Genomic DNA, 20307 nt, shown 5'->3' on the forward strand with positions numbered 1-20307 from the left:
TGTTAGTGTCTTAACGACCGTTCCACAGGTGCATGTTCATTAATTGTTTATGGTTCATTGAACTAGCATGGGAAACAGTGTTTAACCCCTTTACAATGAAGATCTGTGAAGTTATTTGGATTATTACGAATTATCTTTGAAAGACAGGGTCCTGATAAAGGGACGTTTCTTTTTTTATGCTGCGTTTAGTTATGGGTGATTCCTTATGAAACTAGAACAGAACAAGACCATACATTTTTTTTGATTTTCATAAAATGTGATCTATAGAAGGGTCCTTTAGAGAGAGGATTGTTTACATATATTTGACATTTGTATCTTAAAGCATAATTGAGACATTCATTTAAGTAGGAATATTTGTGCCATTTTGGCCTTACCAAGGCCTCTTTTATGACTTCATCGGTATCTGTAAAAGCTACAAAGCAAAAGTTGGTGTCATATGAATCGTTACAGCTTATACTGCATTATGAGTAGTATTTTGATTTCAATAACCATTTTCTTACATTAATGAATTAATATATAAAACTTGAATTGAAATTAAACAATTTGATTTGTCAATTTGTTTAAAAAAATGTTTTTTACATAATATATTCTAATGGCATATCAAAGTTCCAGAGTGGGCCGAAATTGGCATAGTAGACAATCACAGCCCTCCTTTTACACCTGCACATCCTGCAAATCACTAGCAGAGGGTGACAATTTTTAATCAATTTTTACATTCACTCTGTTGGCAATGCTTAAAAATTGGATCATAACTTTAAAGGTAGAGATCCCACTCTGGAACTTTTACATGCGCGTAGAGTATATTATGTTCGACAATATATAGAAAAACTACCCAAATCAAAATGGTATATTTTCAATATTCATACATTTTTAAGAAATGTGCTATTGAAATGTGCAAACTCAAAAAAAAGTTCTGGGACACTGAAGTCCATGGAGAATAAGAGCACCTCCTCCCAGCTGCCCAGTGCACTGAGGCTAGGAAACACTGTCACCACCGATAAATCCACTATAATTGATAATTTCAAGAAGCATTTTTCTACGGCTGGCCATGCTTTCCACCTGGCTACCCCTACCCTGGTCAACTGCCCGGCACCGCTCGCCCAAGCCTCCACCATTTCTCCGTCACCCAAATCCAGATAGCTGATGTTCTGAAAGAGCTGCAAAATTTCGACTCCTACAAATCAACCGGGCGAGACAATCTGGACCCTCTCTTTCTAAAATGATCAGCCGAAATTGTTGCAACCCCTATTACTAGCCTGTTCAACCTCTCTTTCGTATCGTCTGAGATCCCCAAAGATTGGAAAGCTGCCGCGGTCATCACCCTCTTCAAAGGAGGAGACACTCTAGACCCAAACTGCTACAGACCTGTATCTATACTACCCTGCCTTTCTAAGGTCTTCGAAAGCCAAGTTAAACAGAATACCAACCATTTCGAATCCCACTGTACCTTCTCCGCTATGCAATCTGATTTCAGAGCTGGTCATGGGTGCATCTCAGCCACACTCAAGGTCCTAAACGATATCATAACCGCCATCAATAAGAGACATTACTGTGCAGCCGTATTCATCGACCTGGCCAAGGCTTTCGACTCTGTCAATCACCGCATTCTTATCGGCAGACTAAACAGTCTTGGTTTCTCAAATGACTGCCTCGCCTGGTTCACCAACTACTTCTCTGATAGAGTTCAGTGTGTCAAATCGGAGGGCCTGTTGTCCAATCCTCTGACAGTCTCTATGGGGGTGCCACAGGGTTCAATTCTCGGGCCGACTCCTCTCTGTATACATCAATGAGGTTGCTCTTGCTGCTGGTGATTCTCTGTGGCTGGCTCCAGGTCATCTACAAGTCTCTGCTAGGTAAAGCCCCGCCTTATCTCAGCTCACTGGTCACCATAGCAGCACCCACCCGTAGCACGCGCTCCAGCAGGTATACTTCACTGGTCACCCCCAAAGCCAATTCCTCCTTCGGCCGCCTTTCCTTCCAGTTCTCTGCTGCCAATGACTGGAACGAACTGCAAAAATCACTGAAGCTGGAGACTCATATCTCCCTCACTAGCTTTAAGCTCCAGCTGTCAGAGTAGCTCACAGTTCACCGCACCTGTACATAGCCCATCCAACTACCTCATCCCCATACTATATGTATTTATTTGTCTTGCTCCTTTGCACCCCAGTATCTCTACTTGCACATTCATCTTCTGCACATCAATCACTCCAGTGTCTAATTGGTATGTTGTAATTACTTCGCCATGGTGGCCTATTTATTGCCTTACCTCCCTTATCTTACCTCATTTGCACACATTGTATATAGATTTTCTTCAACTGTATTATTGACTGTATGTTTTGTTTATTCCATGTGTAACTATGTTGTTGTATGTGTCGAACTGCTTTGCTTTATTCTTGGCCAGGTCGCAGTTGTAAATGAGAACTTGTTCTCAACTAGTCTACCTGGTTACTAGTCTACCTTGGAGGTTAAAGGGAAACTTCAGGATTTTGGCTATGAGGACCTTTATCTACTTCCCCAGAGTCAGATGAACTCGTGGATACCATTTTTATGTGTATTGTGCAGATAGAAGGAAGTTGCTCACTAGCACTAGGGCAAATGCTCACTAGCACTAGGGCAAATGCTCACTAGCACTAGGGCAAATGCTCACTAGCACTAGGGCAAATGCTCACTAGCACTAGGGCAAATGCTCACTAGCACTAGGGCAAATGCTCACTAGCACTAGGGCAAATGCTCACTAGCACTAGGGCAAATGCTCACTAGCACTAGGGCAAATGCTCACTAGCACTAGGGCAAATGCTCACTAGCACTAGGGCAAATGCTAACTCGCGGTGGCGCAATGACTGGAAGTCTATAGTATCTGCTAGCATGAAACTACCTCCAACTTCCTTCATACTGGATGCAGAGACATATAGATGGTATACATAAATTCATTTTACTCTGTGGAAGTAGATTAAGGGCCTAATTTGCCAAAATCCCGAAGTATTCCTTTAAGATACAAATGTAAAAAAAGATGTTAACAATCCTTCCTCCAAAGGACCCTTCTATAGATAAAATTTGGTGAAAATTCCCCAAATCAAGGTGTTTTGTTCTAGAGTTGTGAGGAATCACCCTTATGTAATGCTTTATGATAACCAATTGTTATTAAAAGTATGCCCCTCCAAGAACTTAAAGGGCTAGCTTATTCATCTTGCTTGTGCCATATGATTTGAATGCACTCAACTCAAATTGATAATAGTTTAAGCGCCTCTGGCTCACAAACTTCTGAGTGAAATTAAAGCTAGTTAGCGTTATTAGCATCAGAACTCCTGTTCAGTGTGCACCAACTTGGCTTTGATGAATGTAATGCAATGAACTCAATAGTAGAAAATGGTTCTAATTCGTTTTTTAAAAAATTGAACAATACTATTTCTACTTTTGCTTATTCGGTGTGAATCTCTCAGACCCACAGAATTCCTTAAAAGATTTTGGTGTGAAATGCTAAAACAAGGGTATTCAAATCTTACCCTGGGAGGTCCGGAGTACTGCTGGTTTTCTGTTCTACCTGATAATTATTGCATCCACCTGCTGTCCCATGTCTAAATCAGTCCCTGATTAGAGGTGACGAATTAAAAAGCTGTGGAACTGGTTTCGAGGTCCAGCTTTGAATTTGAGGGGGCTAGAATTTAAAGCCCCACTAATCTTGAGCCGAAGTAACTCCTTGGAAATCTGGTATAAATGTGACGACAAATTCCAACAACCGGCTTCAAAAAGTAAATTGCTATGGTATGACAGTGAAAATATGCAAGAATAAGTAGGTTCTATAATTTAAGCAGTTTCATTGGTTATTTGAGAGCATTGCGATCTGACAACAGACTGTGCAGTTTGACATGCTTGGTGGTTTCAGGAAGAAATGCTACAGGGAATTTTTGGAGACTGCTGGTATATTTTCTCACTGCCCACCTCTGTGTATGGGTAATGCCCCCCCCCCCTCCGTGAGATCCAGTTAGAACTGGAAATTTCTAGCCACTGCTGGCTCCTTGCCCACTACCACAGGCCAGGCTCCATAAGCAGCACTTATGGGAGTGTCTGAGGGGAGGAGGAGGAGCAGAGGCAAACAAATAGCAGAGGGAAGGCTGGAAAATTGAGAAGGGCATGAGAATAGTGGGGTGTACTACTAAAGGGATGCACGGCTTATGAAATGTCTATTGCAAGTGTGAACATATCTATTGGTCATGTTTACCACTGTGGGACAGTACACTGTGATATAAAATGTTTTTTTAGCATAGTTTAGCAAAGCAAAATAAATTACCATCTCACAAGAGATTGAAATGGAATGGGAGAACTGTACAATGAAAATACGAAAGTAATTGTTTTATTTTTATTACATTTGAGAATTGCGGCTCATATTTATTTTCTAAAACATTTCCTTTTTTTTGCTCCCTTTCTGTTACTTCTGTTATAAAATATATTATTCCATCTAACAACACAAGCAGTATAATTTCAAAATTGCTCTCTATTTGCTCTACAAAAGCCAGTGTCTTTCCGTTTTGTCATCTACCTGTGAGTCATTTGTTTTCTAAAATTGGAATCTATGCACTTGTGATCTATTGTAGTTCTCAGCTGCTCTCAAACCTTGGTTGTTAGTCATGGTGATTTGATTCAAATCCATATGGGCACGATCTGCTGAATGCACTCATGGATAACTCATATATTCACCAACACGGGGAACAGATGTACAGAATATTCTGCTTCAACATATAAATAGAAATAAACAATCTCAACAGATTTGATTCCATTTGTATGAATTGTGAGAACAGTGCCACTCAAAGACAGGTAATGGTATTACATATTCCTTTATGCTAGGGTAACCTTCATTATTTCCAACTTCATATAGAAGTTTGTTCAACATGATTGTTGTTGAGTGTACTGGGTGATTCTCACAAAACTGGCACTTGCCAAAAAATGTTTTACCAAAAAAATTGATTCTACACCATAATTCCTCTTGGATCAATAAGATTAGCATCTGTAGTTATCTATTTCATAATTGTTATGTTTATTGATCAGATATTATGCATTTAACCACAATTTCCACAACTATCAATACAAACACTCTCATTACCACAACAGTTGTCGAAGTCCAAAAAAGTGGGAAACAAATCTATTTGTAATATTTAACATTGCTCACCTAATGAAAAGGCCTAAGTTAATGTATTTTGTAATATATCTCATTACCTTGTTTTTTGTCATAATTACTTGTGTATGTACAGTTGAAGTCGGAAGTTTACATACACTTAGGTTGGAGTCATTAAAACTTGTTTTTCAACCACTCCACAAATGTCTTGTTAATGAACAAACTATAGTTTTGGGAAGTCGGTTATGACATCTACTTTGTGCATGACACAAGTCATTTTTCCAACAATTGTTTACAGACAGAATATTTCCCTTATAATGAACTGTATCACAATTCCAGTGGGTCAGAAGTTTACATGTGTAACAGTATAGCTTCCGTCCCTCACCTCGCCCTACCTGGGCTCGACCAGGGACCCTCTGCACACATCAACAACTGACACCCACGAAGCATAGTTACCAACAACTCCACAAAAGCCGCGTCCCTTGCAGAGCAAGGGGAACAACTACCTCAAGGTCCCAGAGCGAGTGACGTCACCGACTGAAACGCTATTAGCGCGCACCCCGCTAACTAGCTAGCCATTTCACATCGGTTACACATGCACTAAGTTGACTGTGCTTTTAAACAGCTTGGAGAATTCCAGAAAAGGATGTCYTGGCTTTAGAAGCTTCTGATAGGCTAATTGACATAATTTGAGTCAATTGGGGATGTACCTGTGGATGTATTTCAAGGCATACCTTCAAACTCAGTGCCTCTTTGCTTGACATTATGGGAAAATCAAAAGAAATCAGCCAAGATCTCAGATAAAGAATTGTAGACCTCCACAAGTCTGGTTCATCCTTGGGAGCAATTTCCCAACGACTGAAGGTACCACGTTCATCTGTACAAACAATAGTACGCAAGTATAAACACCATAGGACCACACAGCCGTCATACCGCTCAGGAAGCAGACGCATTCTGCCTCCTAGAGATGAACGTACTTTGGTGTGAAAAGTGCAAATCGATTCCAGAACAACAGCAAAGGACCTTGTGAAGATGCTGGAGGAAACGGGTACAAAAGTATCTATATCCACAGTAAAACAAGTCCTATTTCAACATAACCTGAAAGGCCGCTCAGCAAGAAAGAAGCCACTGCCCCAAAACCGCCATAAAAAAGCCAGAGTATGGTTTGCAACTGCACATGGGGACGAAGATCGTACTTTTTGGAGAAATGRCCTCTGGTCTGATGAAACAAATTAGAACTGTTTGGCCATAATGACCATTGTTATGTTTGGAGGAAAAGGGGGGAGGCTTGCAAGCCGAGGGAACACCATCCCAACCGTGAAGCATGGGGGTGGCAGCATCCTGTTGTAGGGGTGCTTTGCTACAGGAGGGACTGGTGCCCTTCACAAAATAGATCGCATCATGAGGTAGGAAAATTATGTGGATATATTGAAGCAACATCTCAAGACATCAGTCAGGATGTTAAAGCTTGGTCGCAAATGGGTCTTCCAAATGGCCAATAACCCCAAGCATACTTCCAAAGTTGTGGCAAAATGGCTTAAGGACAATAAAGTGAAGGTATTGGAGTGGCCATCACAAAGCCCTGAACTCAATCCTATAGAAAATTTGTGGGCAGAACTGAAAAAGTGTGTGTGAGCAAGGAGGCCTACAAACCTGACTCAGTTACACCAGCTCTGTCTGGAGGAATGGGCCAAAATTCACCCAACCTACTGTGGGAAGCTTGTGGGAGCTTACCCAAAACGTTTGACCCAAGTTAAACAATTTAAATGCAAAGCTACCAAATACTAATTGAGTGTATGCAAACTTCTGACCCACTGGGAATGTGATTAAATAAAAGCTGAAATAAATAATTATCTTTAATATTATTCTGACATTTCACATTCTTAAAATAAAATGGTGATCCTAACAATTTTTACTAGGATTAAATGTCAGGAATTGTGAAACTGAGTTTAAATATGTTTTGCTAAGGTATATGTAAACTTCCGACTTCAACCGTATGTATGCTATTTTTATGTACACATTTTTGATAAAGAACAAAAGGGACACTATCAGATTCATCCAAAATTCCTAAAGTATACATTTGACTTTTCGTGATATTAAATATTGTTTTATTACGGTAATTTACGGTAAATTAGTGTTGCATTGTTTGCCATTGAAAAACTGTACATTTGTAAATCCCAAATGCTTTACAAAATACTAAAATCAATGATCTTAATGCAATTGTTTAAAATACTCTTTAGCATAATCATAAATACTGTAATTACGTGCATGTGTTTTCAAAAGTGGACTTAAGTATTAGGTACAATTTTTTTTTTCAATAATAGTAATTTCTCCAAGGTCTTTACAGGTAATTGGTGTTAGGATGTGGTTATGTGTTATTCTAAGGTATTTTAGATGCATTTCTAAATTGACATACCACCTTTTTACACACCACCACAGTCAGAGGCAGCCTATAGGGAGGAGGTCAGAGACCTGGCCGTGTGGTGCCAGGACAACAATTTCTCRTACGGGATCAAGACAAAGGAGATGATTGTGGACTACAGGAAAAATGACCGCGGATTCTCATCGACAGGGCTGCAGTGGAGCAGGTGGAGAGCTTCAAGTTCCTTGGTGTCCACATCACTTACAAACTAACATGGTCCGAGTACACCAAGACAGTCGTGAAGAGAGCACAACAAAACCTATTCCCCTTCAGGAGACTGAAAAGATTTGGCATGGGTCCTCAGATCCTCAAACAGTTCTACAGCTGCACCATCGAGAGCATCTTGATGGGTTGAATCACTGCCTGTTATGGCAACTGTTCGGCCTCCGACCGCAAGGCACTACAGAGGGTAGTGCGAACGGCCCAGTACATTAGTGGGGCCAAGCTTCCTGCCACCCAGGACCTCTATACCAGGCGGTGTCAGAGGAAGGCCCTAAAAATATTCCAAGACTCCAGTCAGACTGTTCTCTCTGCTACCGCACGGCAAGCGGTACCGGAGCGCCAAGTCTAGATCCAAGAGGCTTCTAAACAGCTTCTAACCCCAAGCCATAAAATTCCTGAACACCTAATCAAATGACTACCCAGACTATTTGCATTGCCCCCTCCCCCTCCTTTTGTTTTACACTGCTTCTGCTCTCTGTTGTTATCATCTATGCATAGTCACTTCAATAACTCTACCTATATGTGTACATACTACCTCAACTAACCGGTTCCCACACACATTGACTTTGTACCAGTACCCCCCTGTATATGGTATTGCTATTGTTATTTAGCTGCTGCTCTTTAATTACTTTTATTTATTATTCTTATCTGTATTTTTTTTAACTGCATTGTTGGTTAGGGGATCGTAAGTAAGCATTTCACTGTAAAATTTACACCTGTTGTATTCGGCGCATGTGACTAATACAATTTTATTTGATGTTTTACAAAAAATATATATTCAATAGTTGTAACAGTGGTCCTAGTAAATAAGAAAAGTTACCTGCACAGCACACCCATTGACTATACATTAGAATTTAATTAATTTCATTACCGAAACAGACCTAAAAAATTATTCAGTAATGAGATGTGTGTTTCGGTAATGAAAGCTCAATCTGCAAGTAATAGACAGACATTGAGTCAGCAAACAATTGACCATCACTAAAGCCCATTCATGCTTCCATGTTGGTAAGGTAATGGTTTTCGAAGTTTTTCCCAATTGGAGCTTTTTTGTCATTTCGGTGAAAGGTCAAGTGTCTTAAAGCGGTGTTTGAGAAGAAGATCCTCATTCTGAAGGCATATAAATTAAAATAACTTGTGCTCATCTAAGGACTACTCCTCTAGATGATGCATCATGGGTGAATTAAACTTTATTTAAAAAATGATTGGTATTTTTTATAGCAACTTAAAGTGTTATGGTAATGAGAAACATCCACAGACACTGTTTTAAGTAATAAATATAACTTGTATGATTTATGGACAAACTACAGCAACATATTTTGTGTTTTATTCAACATTTTATAAAGTTACCCGAAAATTTAATTGGGCTCATTTCAGTAAAAAATGTACAATTTATGTAAAATAAAACACTGTGCCATAAACTAGGCATCTTAGTCTTCAGAATGATAGTTGATTGTTGCAGATGCATCAGTTTTCGAAACTCGAAATTTGTTACTGCCATTGTTAAAACTGGTTTCATGAGAATCACCCGTATATATCGGAATCATCGCCAATCCATTATATCGCATCTGTGAGCTATATCAATATCTTTGCAGACAAAAGCACACTATCTGAGTCATCAGTTCTTTACAGTGATTTGCTCCTCTTATGACGGATGTATGAGGTTCTGTGCACACTAATCTATTTTTCATTAAGCCTCTGTGTTCCTCTGTGGCAGCAGTGATTCCAGCAGTTGTTCAAGTGATGGCTCCCCAGCACGTTCAGTTCAGTCTGCTGCCATCCCTGCACCTTTATCTCTGCCTTTATCTGCCCTTGACAAGGATGAGCCTCGAAAAAGCTTTGGTGTCAAGGTCCAGAATCTTCCTGTGCGTTCTACAGGTGAGGATTTGACCCCTTCAGCTGTGCAGTGGAGGGAAAAAGTACCCAAAGGTCATACTTAAATAAAAGTAAAGTTACCTTAATAGAAAATTACTAAAGTATAATTTAAGTCACCCAGTAAAATACTACTTCTCTAAAAGTATTTGGTTTTAAATATACATAAGTATCAAAAGTATAAATCATTTAAAATTCCTTATTAAGGAAACCAGACGGCTTAATTTTCTTGTTTTAAAAATGTACGGATAGCCAGGGCCACACAGACGTAATTTATGAATGAAGCATTTGTGTTTAGTGAGTCTGCCAGATCAGAGGTAGTAGGGCTGACCAGAGATGTTTTCTTGATAAGTGCGTCAATTGGACCATTTTCCTGTTCTGCTAAGCATTCAAATTGTACCGGATGCTTTTGCGTGTCAGGAAAAATGTATGGAGTAAAACTACATTATTTTCTTTAGGAATGTAAAAGTTGTCAAAAATATAAATAGTGAAGTACAAATACCCCCAAAAATGACTTATTTTTATTTCATATTTTATTTAACTAGGCAAGATACCACCCAAAAATGTTAAAGTACTTTAAAATATTTTTACTTTAGTAGTTTACACCACTGCTGCTGTGTTTATACCATACATTATCTACTCCACGCTACATTTGGGCAATACACCGTTAGGTTTTGGTATTAATATAATTTGTTGAGTTAATTACATTGTTGATTTTTGTACTGCAGATAAGAATTAGTCACTCTGTATGCACCTGAAGGTATTAAGTCAACATTTATTTTAGCATTTGTTCCCTTCTCTGCTTTCAGATACAAGTCTAAAGGATGGCCTGTTCCATGAGTTCAAGAAGTATGGGAAGGTGACGTCTGTGCAAATCCATGGAGCTTTAGAAGAGCGCTATGGACTAGTGTTCTTTCGCCAGCAGGAGGACCAGGAAAAGGCCCTMGCTGCATCAAAGGGGAAGCTGTTTTTTGGCATGCAAATTGAGGTCATTGCCTGGAACGGCCCTGGTGCGTCCACAACTGGTATATAAAGGGGCTTGAGTTTTTCCTAACCATGTAACCTGACCAGGAAAATCTCTGGGTTCTATTAAGATTATGTAAAAAAAATATAATATATACAGTGGGGAGAACAAGTATTTGATACACTGCCGATTTTGCAGGTTTTACTACTTACAAAGCATGTAGAGGTCTGTCGTTTTTACCATAGGTACACTTCAACTGTGAGAGACGGAATCTAAAACAAAAATCCAGAAAATCACATTGTATGATTTTTAAGTAATTCATTTGCATTTTATTGCATGACATAAGTTTTTGATACATCAGAAAAGCAGAACTTAATATTTGGTACAGAAACCTTTGTTTGCAATTACAGAGATCATACGTTTCCTGTAGTTCTTGACCAGGTTTGCACACACTGCAGCAGGGATTTTGGCCCACTCCTCCATACAGACCTTCAGGTTTCGGGGCTGTCGCTGGGCAATACGGACTTTCAGCTCCCTCCAAAGATTTTCTATTGGGTTCAGGTCTGGAGACTGGCTAGGCCACTCCAGGACCTTGAGATGCTTCTTACGGAGCCAGTCCTTAGTTGCCCTGGCTGTGTGTTTCGGGTCGTTGTCATGCTGGAAGACCCAGCCACGACCCATCTTCAATGCTCTTACTGAGGGAAGGAGGTTGTTGGCCAAGATCTCGCGATACATGGCCCCATCCATCCTCCCCTCAATACGGTGCAGTCGTCCTGTCCCCTTTGCAGAAAAGCATCCCCAAAGAATGATGTTTCCACCTCCATGCTTCACGGTTGGGATGGTGTTCTTGGGGTTGTACTCATCCTTCTTCTTCCTCCAAACACGGAGAGTGGAGTTTAGAACAAAAAGCTCTATTTTTGTCTCATCAGACCACATGACCTTCTCCCATTCCTCCTCTGGATCATCCAGCTGGTCATTGGCAAACTTCAGACGGGCCTGGACATGCACTGGCTTGAGCAGGGGGACCTTGCGTGCGCTGCAGGATTTTAATCCATGACGGCGTAGTGTGTTACTAATGGTTTTCTTTGAGACTGTGGTCCCAGCTCTCTTCAGGTCATTGACCAGGTCCTGCCGTGTAGTTCTGGGCTGATCCCTCACCTTCCTCATGATCATTGATGCCCCACGAGGTGAGATCTTGCATGGAGCCCCAGACCGAGGATGATTGACCGTCATCTTGAACTTCTTCCATTTTCTAATAATTGCGCCAACAGTTTTTGCCTTCACACCAAGCTGCTTGCCTATTGTCCTGTAGCCCATCCCAGCCTTGTGCAGGTCTACAATTTTYTCCCTGATGTCCTTACACAGCTCTCTGGTCTTGGCCATTGTGGAGAYGTTGGAGTCTGTTTGATTGAGTGTGTGGACAGGTGTCTTTTATACAGGTAACGAGTTCAAACYGGTYCAGTTAATACAGGTAATGAGTGGAGAACAGGAGGGCTTCTTAAAGAAAAACTAACAGGTCTGTGAGAGCCGGAATTCTTACTGGTTGGTAGGTGATCAAATACTTATGTCATGCAATAAAATGCAAATTAATTACTTAAAAATCATAGAATGTGATTTTCTGGATTCCGTCTCTCACAGTTGAAGTGTACCTATGATAAAAAAATGACAGACCTCTACATGCTTTGTAAGTAGGAAAACCTGCAAAATCGGCAGTGTATCAAATACTTGTTCTCCCCACTGTATATATATATTTTTTTTTAAAGATTTGTACAGGTTCATGAAAACATGCATTTCTCTTTTCAGAGACTGAAAGCGAGAATGAGTTCCGGCCTCTGGATGAGAGGATAGACGAGTTTCACCCCAAAGCCACACGGACTCTGTTTATTGGCAACCTGGAAAAGACCACCAGCTACCATGATCTGCTCAATATCTTTCAGCGCTTTGGGGAGATAGTGGTAAGTGAAATACATTATGAATCTGCATGCTGCAAATTAGATTTTATGAGGAACACGTTTCCTATTCGACACTGCCTCTCTTAATGCAGTGTTGCCTTTCTTTCCATTCACATAGGATATTGACATCAAGAAAGTTAATGGTGCCCCTCAGTATGCCTTTCTACAGTACAGTGACATTACCAGTGTCTGTAAGGCCATAAAGCAGATGGATGGAGAGTACCTCGGCAACAATAGGCTAAAGGTGAGAAGAGCATAAAACTGGAATTTCACGAAACACATCTTTTGAATGTACAACTGAGATTTTTTGTTGTTGACTGGAGTGATGTCAACAGGATAATATTGTTGACATGTTAATTCTCCATCTTTCTACAGCTTGGATTTGGAAAAAGTATGCCCACAACTTGTGTTTGGTTGGATGGTTTAGCCTCCAACATCACAGAGCAGTATCTCACTCGTCATTTCTGTCGTTATGGACATGTTATCAAGGTAAGCCTGCTCCTTATTCCTGTTTAAGCCTTTCTCTTGTGACACATCCCCATGTCATTATATATATATATATAGATATGCATGCATGCATAGTTGGAGTCATTAAAACTCGTTTTGCAACCACTCCACAAATTTCTTGTAAAAAAACTATAGTTTTGGCAAGTCTGTTAGGACATCTACTTTGTGCATGTCACAAGTAATTTTTCCAACAATTGTTTACGGACAGATTATTTCACTTATAATTCACTGTATCACAATTCCAGTGGGTCAGAAGTTTACATAAACTAAGTTGACTGTGCCTTTTAAACAGCTTGGAAAATTCCAGAAAATTGTCATGGCTTTAGAAGCTTCTGATAGGCTAATTGACAATTGGAGGTGTACCTGTGGATGTATTTCAAGGCCTACCTTCAAACTCTGTGCCTCTTTGCTTGACATCATGGGAAAATCAAAAGAAATCGGCCAAGACCTCAGAAAATATTATTGTATACCTCAAGTCTGGTTCATCCTTGGGAGCAATTTCCAAACGCCTGAAGGTACCACGTTCATCTGTACAAACAATAGTACACAAGTATAAACACCATGGGACCACGCAGCTGTCATACCGCTCCGGAAGGAGACACGTTCTGTCTCCTAGAGATGAATGTACTTTGGTGCGAAAAGTGCAAATCAATCCCAGAACAACAGCAAAGGACCTTGTGAAGATGCTGGAGGAAACCGGTACCAAAGTATCTATCCACAGTTAAACGAGTCCTATATCGACATAACCTGAAAGGCCGCTCAGCAAGGAAGAAGCCACTGCTCCAAAACCACCATTTAAAAAGCCAGGCTACGGTTTGCTGCACATGGGGACGAAGATCGTACTTTTTGGAGAAATGTCCTCTGGTCTGATGAAACAAAAATAGAACTGTTTGGCCATAATGACCATCGTTACGTTTGGAGTAAAAGGGGGAAGCTTGCAAGGTGAAGAAAACCATCCCAACCGTGAAGCATGGGGGTGGCAGCATCATGTTGTGGGGGTGCTTTGCTGCAGGAGAGACTGGTGCACTTCACAAAATAGATGGCATCATTAGGGAAAGAAATTGTGGACATATTGAAGCAACATCTCAAGACATCAGTCAGGAAGTTAAAGCTTGGTCGCAAATGGGTCTTCCAAATGGACAATGAACCCAGGCATACTTCCAAAGTTGTGGCAAAATGGCTTAAGGACAACAAAGTCAAGGTATTGGAATGGCCATCACAAAGCCCTAACCTCAATCCTATAGAAAATTTGTGGGCAGAACTGAAAAAGCGTATGCGAGCAAGGAGGCCTACAAACCTGACTCAGTTACACCAGCTCTGTCAGGAGGAATGGGCCAAAATTCACCGAACTTATTGTGGGAAACTTGTGGAAGGCTACCCGAAACGTTTGACCTAAATTAAACAATTTAAAGGCAATGCTACCAAATACTAATTGAGTGTATGTAAACTTCTGACACACTGGGAATGTGATGAAAGAAATTAAAGCTGAAATAAATCATTCTCTCTACTGTTATTCTGACTTTTCACATTCTGAAAATAAAGTGGTGATCCTAACTGACCTAAAACAGGGAATTTTTACTAGGATTAAATGTCAGGAATTGTGAAACTGAGATTAAATGTATTTGGCTAAGGTGTATGTAAACTTCCGACTTCAACTGTATGTACATACATACAGTGGCAAGAAAAAGTATGTGAACCATTTGGAATTATCTGGATTTCTACATAAATTGGTCATAAAATTAGATCTGATCTTCATCTAAGTCACAACAACGGACTGCTTAAACTAATAACACACAAATGATTGTATTTTTCTTGTCTTTATTGAACACATTCACAGTGTAGTTTGGAAAAAGTATGTTAACCCCTAGGCTGACTTCTCCAAAAGCTAATTGGAGTCAGCTAACCTGGAGTACAATCATTGAGACGAGAGTGGAGATGTTGGTTAGAGTTGCCCTGCCCTTTAAAAAACACTCACAACATTTGAGTTTGCTATTCACAAGAAGCATTGCTTAATGTGAACCATGCCTCGAGCAAAAGAGATCTCAGAAGACCCAAGATTAAGAATTGTTGACTTGCATAAAGCTGGAAAGGGTTTCAAAAGTATATCTAAAAGCCTTGATCTTCATCAGTCCACAATAAGACAAATTGTCTATAAATAGAAAGTTCAGCACTGTTGCTACTCTCCCTAGGAGTGGCCGTCCTGAAAAGATGACTGCAAGAGCACAGAGCGGAATGCTCAATGAAGTTAAGAAGAATCCTAGAGTGTCAGCCATAGACTTACAGACATTTCTGGAACATGTTAACATCTCTGACAAGTCTATGATATGTAAAACACTAAACAAGAATGGTGTTCATGGGAGGACACCACGGAAGAAACCACTGCTGTCCAAAAAAAAGTTCGCAAAAGAGCATCTGGATGTTCCAAAATATTCTGTGTACAGATGAAACTACAGTTGAGTTGTTTGGAAGGAACACACATAACTATGTTTGGAGAAAAAAAGGCACAACACACCAACATCAAAACCTCATCCCAAATGTAAAGTATAGTGGAGGGAGCATCATGGTTTGGAGCTGCTTTACTGCATCAGTGCCTGGACAGCTTGCTATCATCGCCCGAAAAATGTATTCCCAAGTTTATCTAGACATTTTGCAGGAGAATGTAGGGCTATCTGTCCGCCAATTGAAGCTCAACAGAAGTTGGGTAATGCAACAGGACAACAACCCAAAACAGAAGTATATCAACAACAGAATGGCTTCAACAGAAGAAGATACGCCTTCTGGAGAGTCCTGACCTCAACCCGATTGAGATGCTGTGGCATGACCTCGAGAGCGGTTCACACCAGACATCCCAAAAATATTGCTGAACTGAAACAGTGTTATAAAGAGGAATGGTCCAAAATTCCTCCTGACCATTGTGCAGTTTTGATCCGCAACTACAGAAAATGTTTGTGGTTGAGGTTATTGCTGCCAAAGGAGGGTCAACCAGTTATTAAATCCAAGGGTTCACATACCTTTTCCACCCTGCACTGTGAATGTTTACACGGTGTGTTCAATAGACATGAAAATGTATAATTGTTTGTGTGTTATTAGTTTAAGCAGACTGTCTATTGTTGTGACTTAGATAATGATCAGATAAAATTTGATGACCAATCTATGCAGAAGTCCAGGTATTTCCAAAGGGTTCACATACTTTTTCTTGCCACTGTACGTACATACATGCATGCATACATACATACATACATACATACATACATACAAAAGTTTGGGGTCACTTAGAAATGTCCTTGTTTTTGAAAGAAAAGCACTTTTTTTGGTACATTTTTAAAATGACATCAAATTGATAAAAAAATAGTGTAGACATTGTTAATGTTGGAAATTACTATTGTAACTGGAAACACTGATTAAAAAAAATATATATATATCCTTTTTTTTAAATGAAATATCTATATAGGCGTACAGAGGCCCATTATCAGCGACCATCACTCCTGTGTTCCAGTGGCACGTTGTGTTAGCTAATCCAAGTTTATAATTTTAAAAGGCTAATTGATCATTAGAAAACCCTTTTGCAATTATATTAGCACAGCTGAAAAGAAGCAATAAAACTGGCCTCCTTTATACTAGTTGAGTGTCTGGATCATTAGCATTTGTCAGAAACAACAGTCTATTCTTGTTCTGAGAAATGAAGGCTATACCATGCGAGAAATTGCCAAGAAACTGAAGATCTCGTACAACGCTGTATACTACTCCCTTCACAGAACAGCGCAAACTGGCTCTAACCAGAATAGAAAGAGGAGTGGGAAGCCCCGGTGCACAACTGAGCAAGAGGACAAGTACATTAGTGTCTAGTTTGAGAAACAGATGCCTCACAACTCAACTGGCAGCTTCATTAAATAGTACCCGCAAAACACCAGTCTCAATGTCAACAATGAAGAGGCGACTCTGGGATGCTGGCCATTTAGGCAGAGTTCCTCTGTCCAGTGTCTGTTATTTTTTCCATTTTAATCTTTTATTTTTATTGGCCAGTCTGAGATATGGCTTTTTCTTTGCGACTCTGCCTAGGAGGCCAGCATCCCAGAGTTGCCTCTTCACTGTTGATGTTGAGACTGGTGTTTTGCGGGTACTATTTAATGAAGCTGCCAGTTAAGGACTTGTGACACACACACACTCACAGTACCAGTCAAAAGTTTGGACACACCTACTCATTCAAGGGTTTTTCTTTATATTTACAATTTTCTACATTGTAGAATAATAGTGAAGACATCAAAACTATGAAAAAACACTTATGGAATCATGTTGTAACCAAAAACAAATCAAAATATATTTTAGATACTTCAAAGTAGCCCAGCTTTGCCTTGCTGTCAGCTTTGCACACTCTTGGCATTCTGTCAACCAGCTTCACCTGGAATGCTTTTCCGAACAGTCTTGAAGGAGTTCCCACATATGCTGAGCACTTGTTGGCTGCTTTTCCTTCACTCTGCAGTCCAACTCATCCCAAACCATCTCAATTGGGTTGAGGTCGGGTGATTGTGGAGGCCAGGTCATCTGATGCAGCATTCCATCACCCTTACACAGCCTGGAGGTGTGTTGATTTATTGTCTTGTTGAAAACAAATTATAGTCCCACTAAAGGTGTTAGCCATGCTGGTTAAGTGTGCCTTGAATTTTAAATAAATCACAGACCGTGTCACCAGCAAATCAACCCCACACCATCACACCTCCTCCTCCATGCTTCACGGTGGGAAGGGAACCACCGATGCGGAGATCATCCGTTCACTTACTCTACATCTCACAAAGACACGGCGGTTGTTATCAAAAATCTCAAATTTAGACTCATCAGACCAGAGGACCGATTTCCACCGGTCTAATGTTAATTGCTTGTGTTTCTTGGCCCAAGCAGATCTCTTCTTCTTATTGGTGTCCTTTAGTAGTGGTTTCTTTGAAAAGAAAAAGAAAAACCCTTGAATGAGTAGGTGTCCTAACTTTTCACTGGTACTGTGTGTTTGTATTCGTACAGTGGCTTCAGAATGTTGTCAGACTCCTTCCTCTTTCATTTTTTTTGTTATGTTTACAGCCTTATTGTAAAATTGATTTTTAAAAATATATATATATATATATATATATACGTAATTTCAACCGACACACAATACCCTATAATGACAAAGCGAAAAAAGGTTTTTAGACATTTTTGTAAATTTATTACAAATAAAAAAACATCTTTATAAGTATTCAGACCCTGGGCCAGTAACCGAAAGGTTGCTGAATCAAATCCCCAAGCTGACAAGGTTACAACTGAATGCCCCATTCTGCCCCTGAGCAAGGCAGTCAGCCCACTGTTCCCCGGGCACCGATGACGTAGATGTCGATTTTAAGTCTGCTCCCCGCACATGTCGTATTCAGAGGGGTTGAGTTAAGACACATTTCAATTGAATGCATTCAGTTGTAATACTGACTAGGTATCCCCTTTCCCTTTGCTATGAGACTCAAAATTGAGCTCCGATGCATCCGGTTTCCATTGATCATCCTTGATGTATCTATAACTTGATTGGAGTCCACCTGTGGTAAATTCAATTGATTGGACATGATTTGCAAAGTCACACGCCTGTCTTCAAGAAGGTCCCACAGTTGACAGTGCATGTCAGAGCAAAAACCAAGCCATGAGGTCGAAGGAATTGTCCGTAGAGCTCCTAGACAGGATTGTATCYAGGCACATATCTGGGTAAGGGTACCAAAACAATCTGCAGCTTTGAAGGCCCCCAAGAACACAGTGGCCTCCATCATTCTTAAATGGAAGAAGTTTGGCACTACCAATCCTGTTCCTAGAGCTGGCTTCTCAGCCGTACTCAGCAATCGGGGGAGAATGATCTTGGTCACTTCCCTGACCAAGAACCCGATGGTCACTCTGACCGCGCTCCAGAGTTCCTCTGCAGAGATGGGAGAACCTTCCAGAAGGGCAACCTCTTCTGCTGCACTCCACCATTCAGGCCTTTTATGATAGAGTGGCCAGACGGAAGCCACTCCTCAATAAAAGGCACATGACAGCCCGCTTGGAGTTAGCCCAAAGGAACCTAAAGGACTGTCAGACCATGAGAAACACGATTCTCTGGTCTGATGAAACCAAGATTGAACTCTTTGGCCTGCATGCCAAGCATCACGTCTGAAAGAAACCTGGCACCATCCCTATGGTGAAGCGTGGTGGCAGCATCATGCTGCGGGGATGGTTTTCAGCGGCACGGACTGGGAGACTAGTCAAGATGAAGGGAAAGATTAACGGAGCGAAGTACAGAGATCCTTGATGAAAACCTGCTCAGACTGAGGCAAAYGTTCACCTTCCAACATGACAGTGACCCTAAGCACAGAGCCAAGACGACACAGGAATGGCTTCGGGACAAGTCTTAATGTCCTTAAGTGGCCTAGCCAGAGCCTGGACTTGAACCTGACCGGAAAATAGCTGTGTTGTGACGCTCCCCAGCCAACCTGACAGAGCTTGAGAGGATCTGCAGAGAAGAATGGGAGAAACTCTCCAAATACAGGTGTGCTAAGCTTGTAGTGTACCCAAGAAGACTCTAGGCTGTAATCGCTACCAAAGGTGCTTCAAAAGTACTGAGTAAAGGGTCTGAATACTTACAGTAAATGTGTAAAAAATAAAWAAATAAATATATTTGCAAATAAATTCTAAAAGCCTGTTTTTCCCTTAGTAATTATGTGGTATTGTGTGTAGAGTGATTGGGGGGGGGACTATTTAATCCATTTTAGAACAAGGCTGTAATTTAACAAAATGTGGGAAAATTCAAGGGGTCTAATACTTTCCGAATGCACTGTATATAAAGAAGATAATTTTGGTTTTACTAAATATGTTTCTTTCTTCTCTCCCCTCCCACCACAGGTTGTATTTGACAGACCCAAAGGAATGGCCCTTATACTGTATAATAACATAGAATATGCGCAGGCAGCTGTCAAGGAGACCAAGGGTTGGAAGATTGGTGGCAACAAAATTAAGGTAGCAAAAAAAAATCTTATGAAATAGAATCCCTGTTGGTTGGGGAAATAGGCCAGGTGATTGAAGACCATAGTCCAAACAATGATATTTGTCTCTGATTTATCAACTTCCATGTGTTTTTGTTTGCAGGTGGACTTTGCCAATCAGGAAAGTCAGATGGCTTTCTATCACTCAATGCAGGCATCTGGTCAGGACATTCGCGACTTCTATGAAATCCTGTCTGAGCGAAGGTTTGTATCATTTTTACTAGATTAATTTTGTCACA

The 20307-nt window shown here is 40.5% G+C and overlaps 1 protein-coding gene across 4 annotated transcripts in view; it reads left to right on the top strand.

Moving 5' to 3' along the window:
* Positions 1-20307, top strand: part of spen (spen family transcriptional repressor) — a 48805-nt gene that overhangs the window by 17218 nt on the left and 11280 nt on the right. Inside the window, exons 4-10 of one of the 4 annotated variants that reach the window (XM_024006439.1) lie at positions 9469-9629; positions 10433-10648; positions 12391-12542; positions 12658-12783; positions 12915-13028; positions 19929-20042; positions 20172-20272. In XM_024006439.1, the coding sequence (XP_023862207.1) occupies positions 9469-9629; positions 10433-10648; positions 12391-12542; positions 12658-12783; positions 12915-13028; positions 19929-20042; positions 20172-20272 (984 nt within the window). The remainder of the gene's footprint in view (positions 1-9468; positions 9630-10432; positions 10649-12390; positions 12543-12657; positions 12784-12914; positions 13029-19928; positions 20043-20171; positions 20273-20307) is intronic. The other 3 variants (XM_024006441.2, XM_024006440.1, XM_070447897.1) reach the window with 3 other exon arrangements.

This window comes from Salvelinus sp. IW2-2015, linkage group LG17 (genome assembly GCF_002910315.2).
Source record: "Salvelinus sp. IW2-2015 linkage group LG17, ASM291031v2, whole genome shotgun sequence".
In the NCBI taxonomy this organism is placed as follows: domain Eukaryota; kingdom Metazoa; phylum Chordata; class Actinopteri; order Salmoniformes; family Salmonidae; genus Salvelinus; species Salvelinus sp. IW2-2015.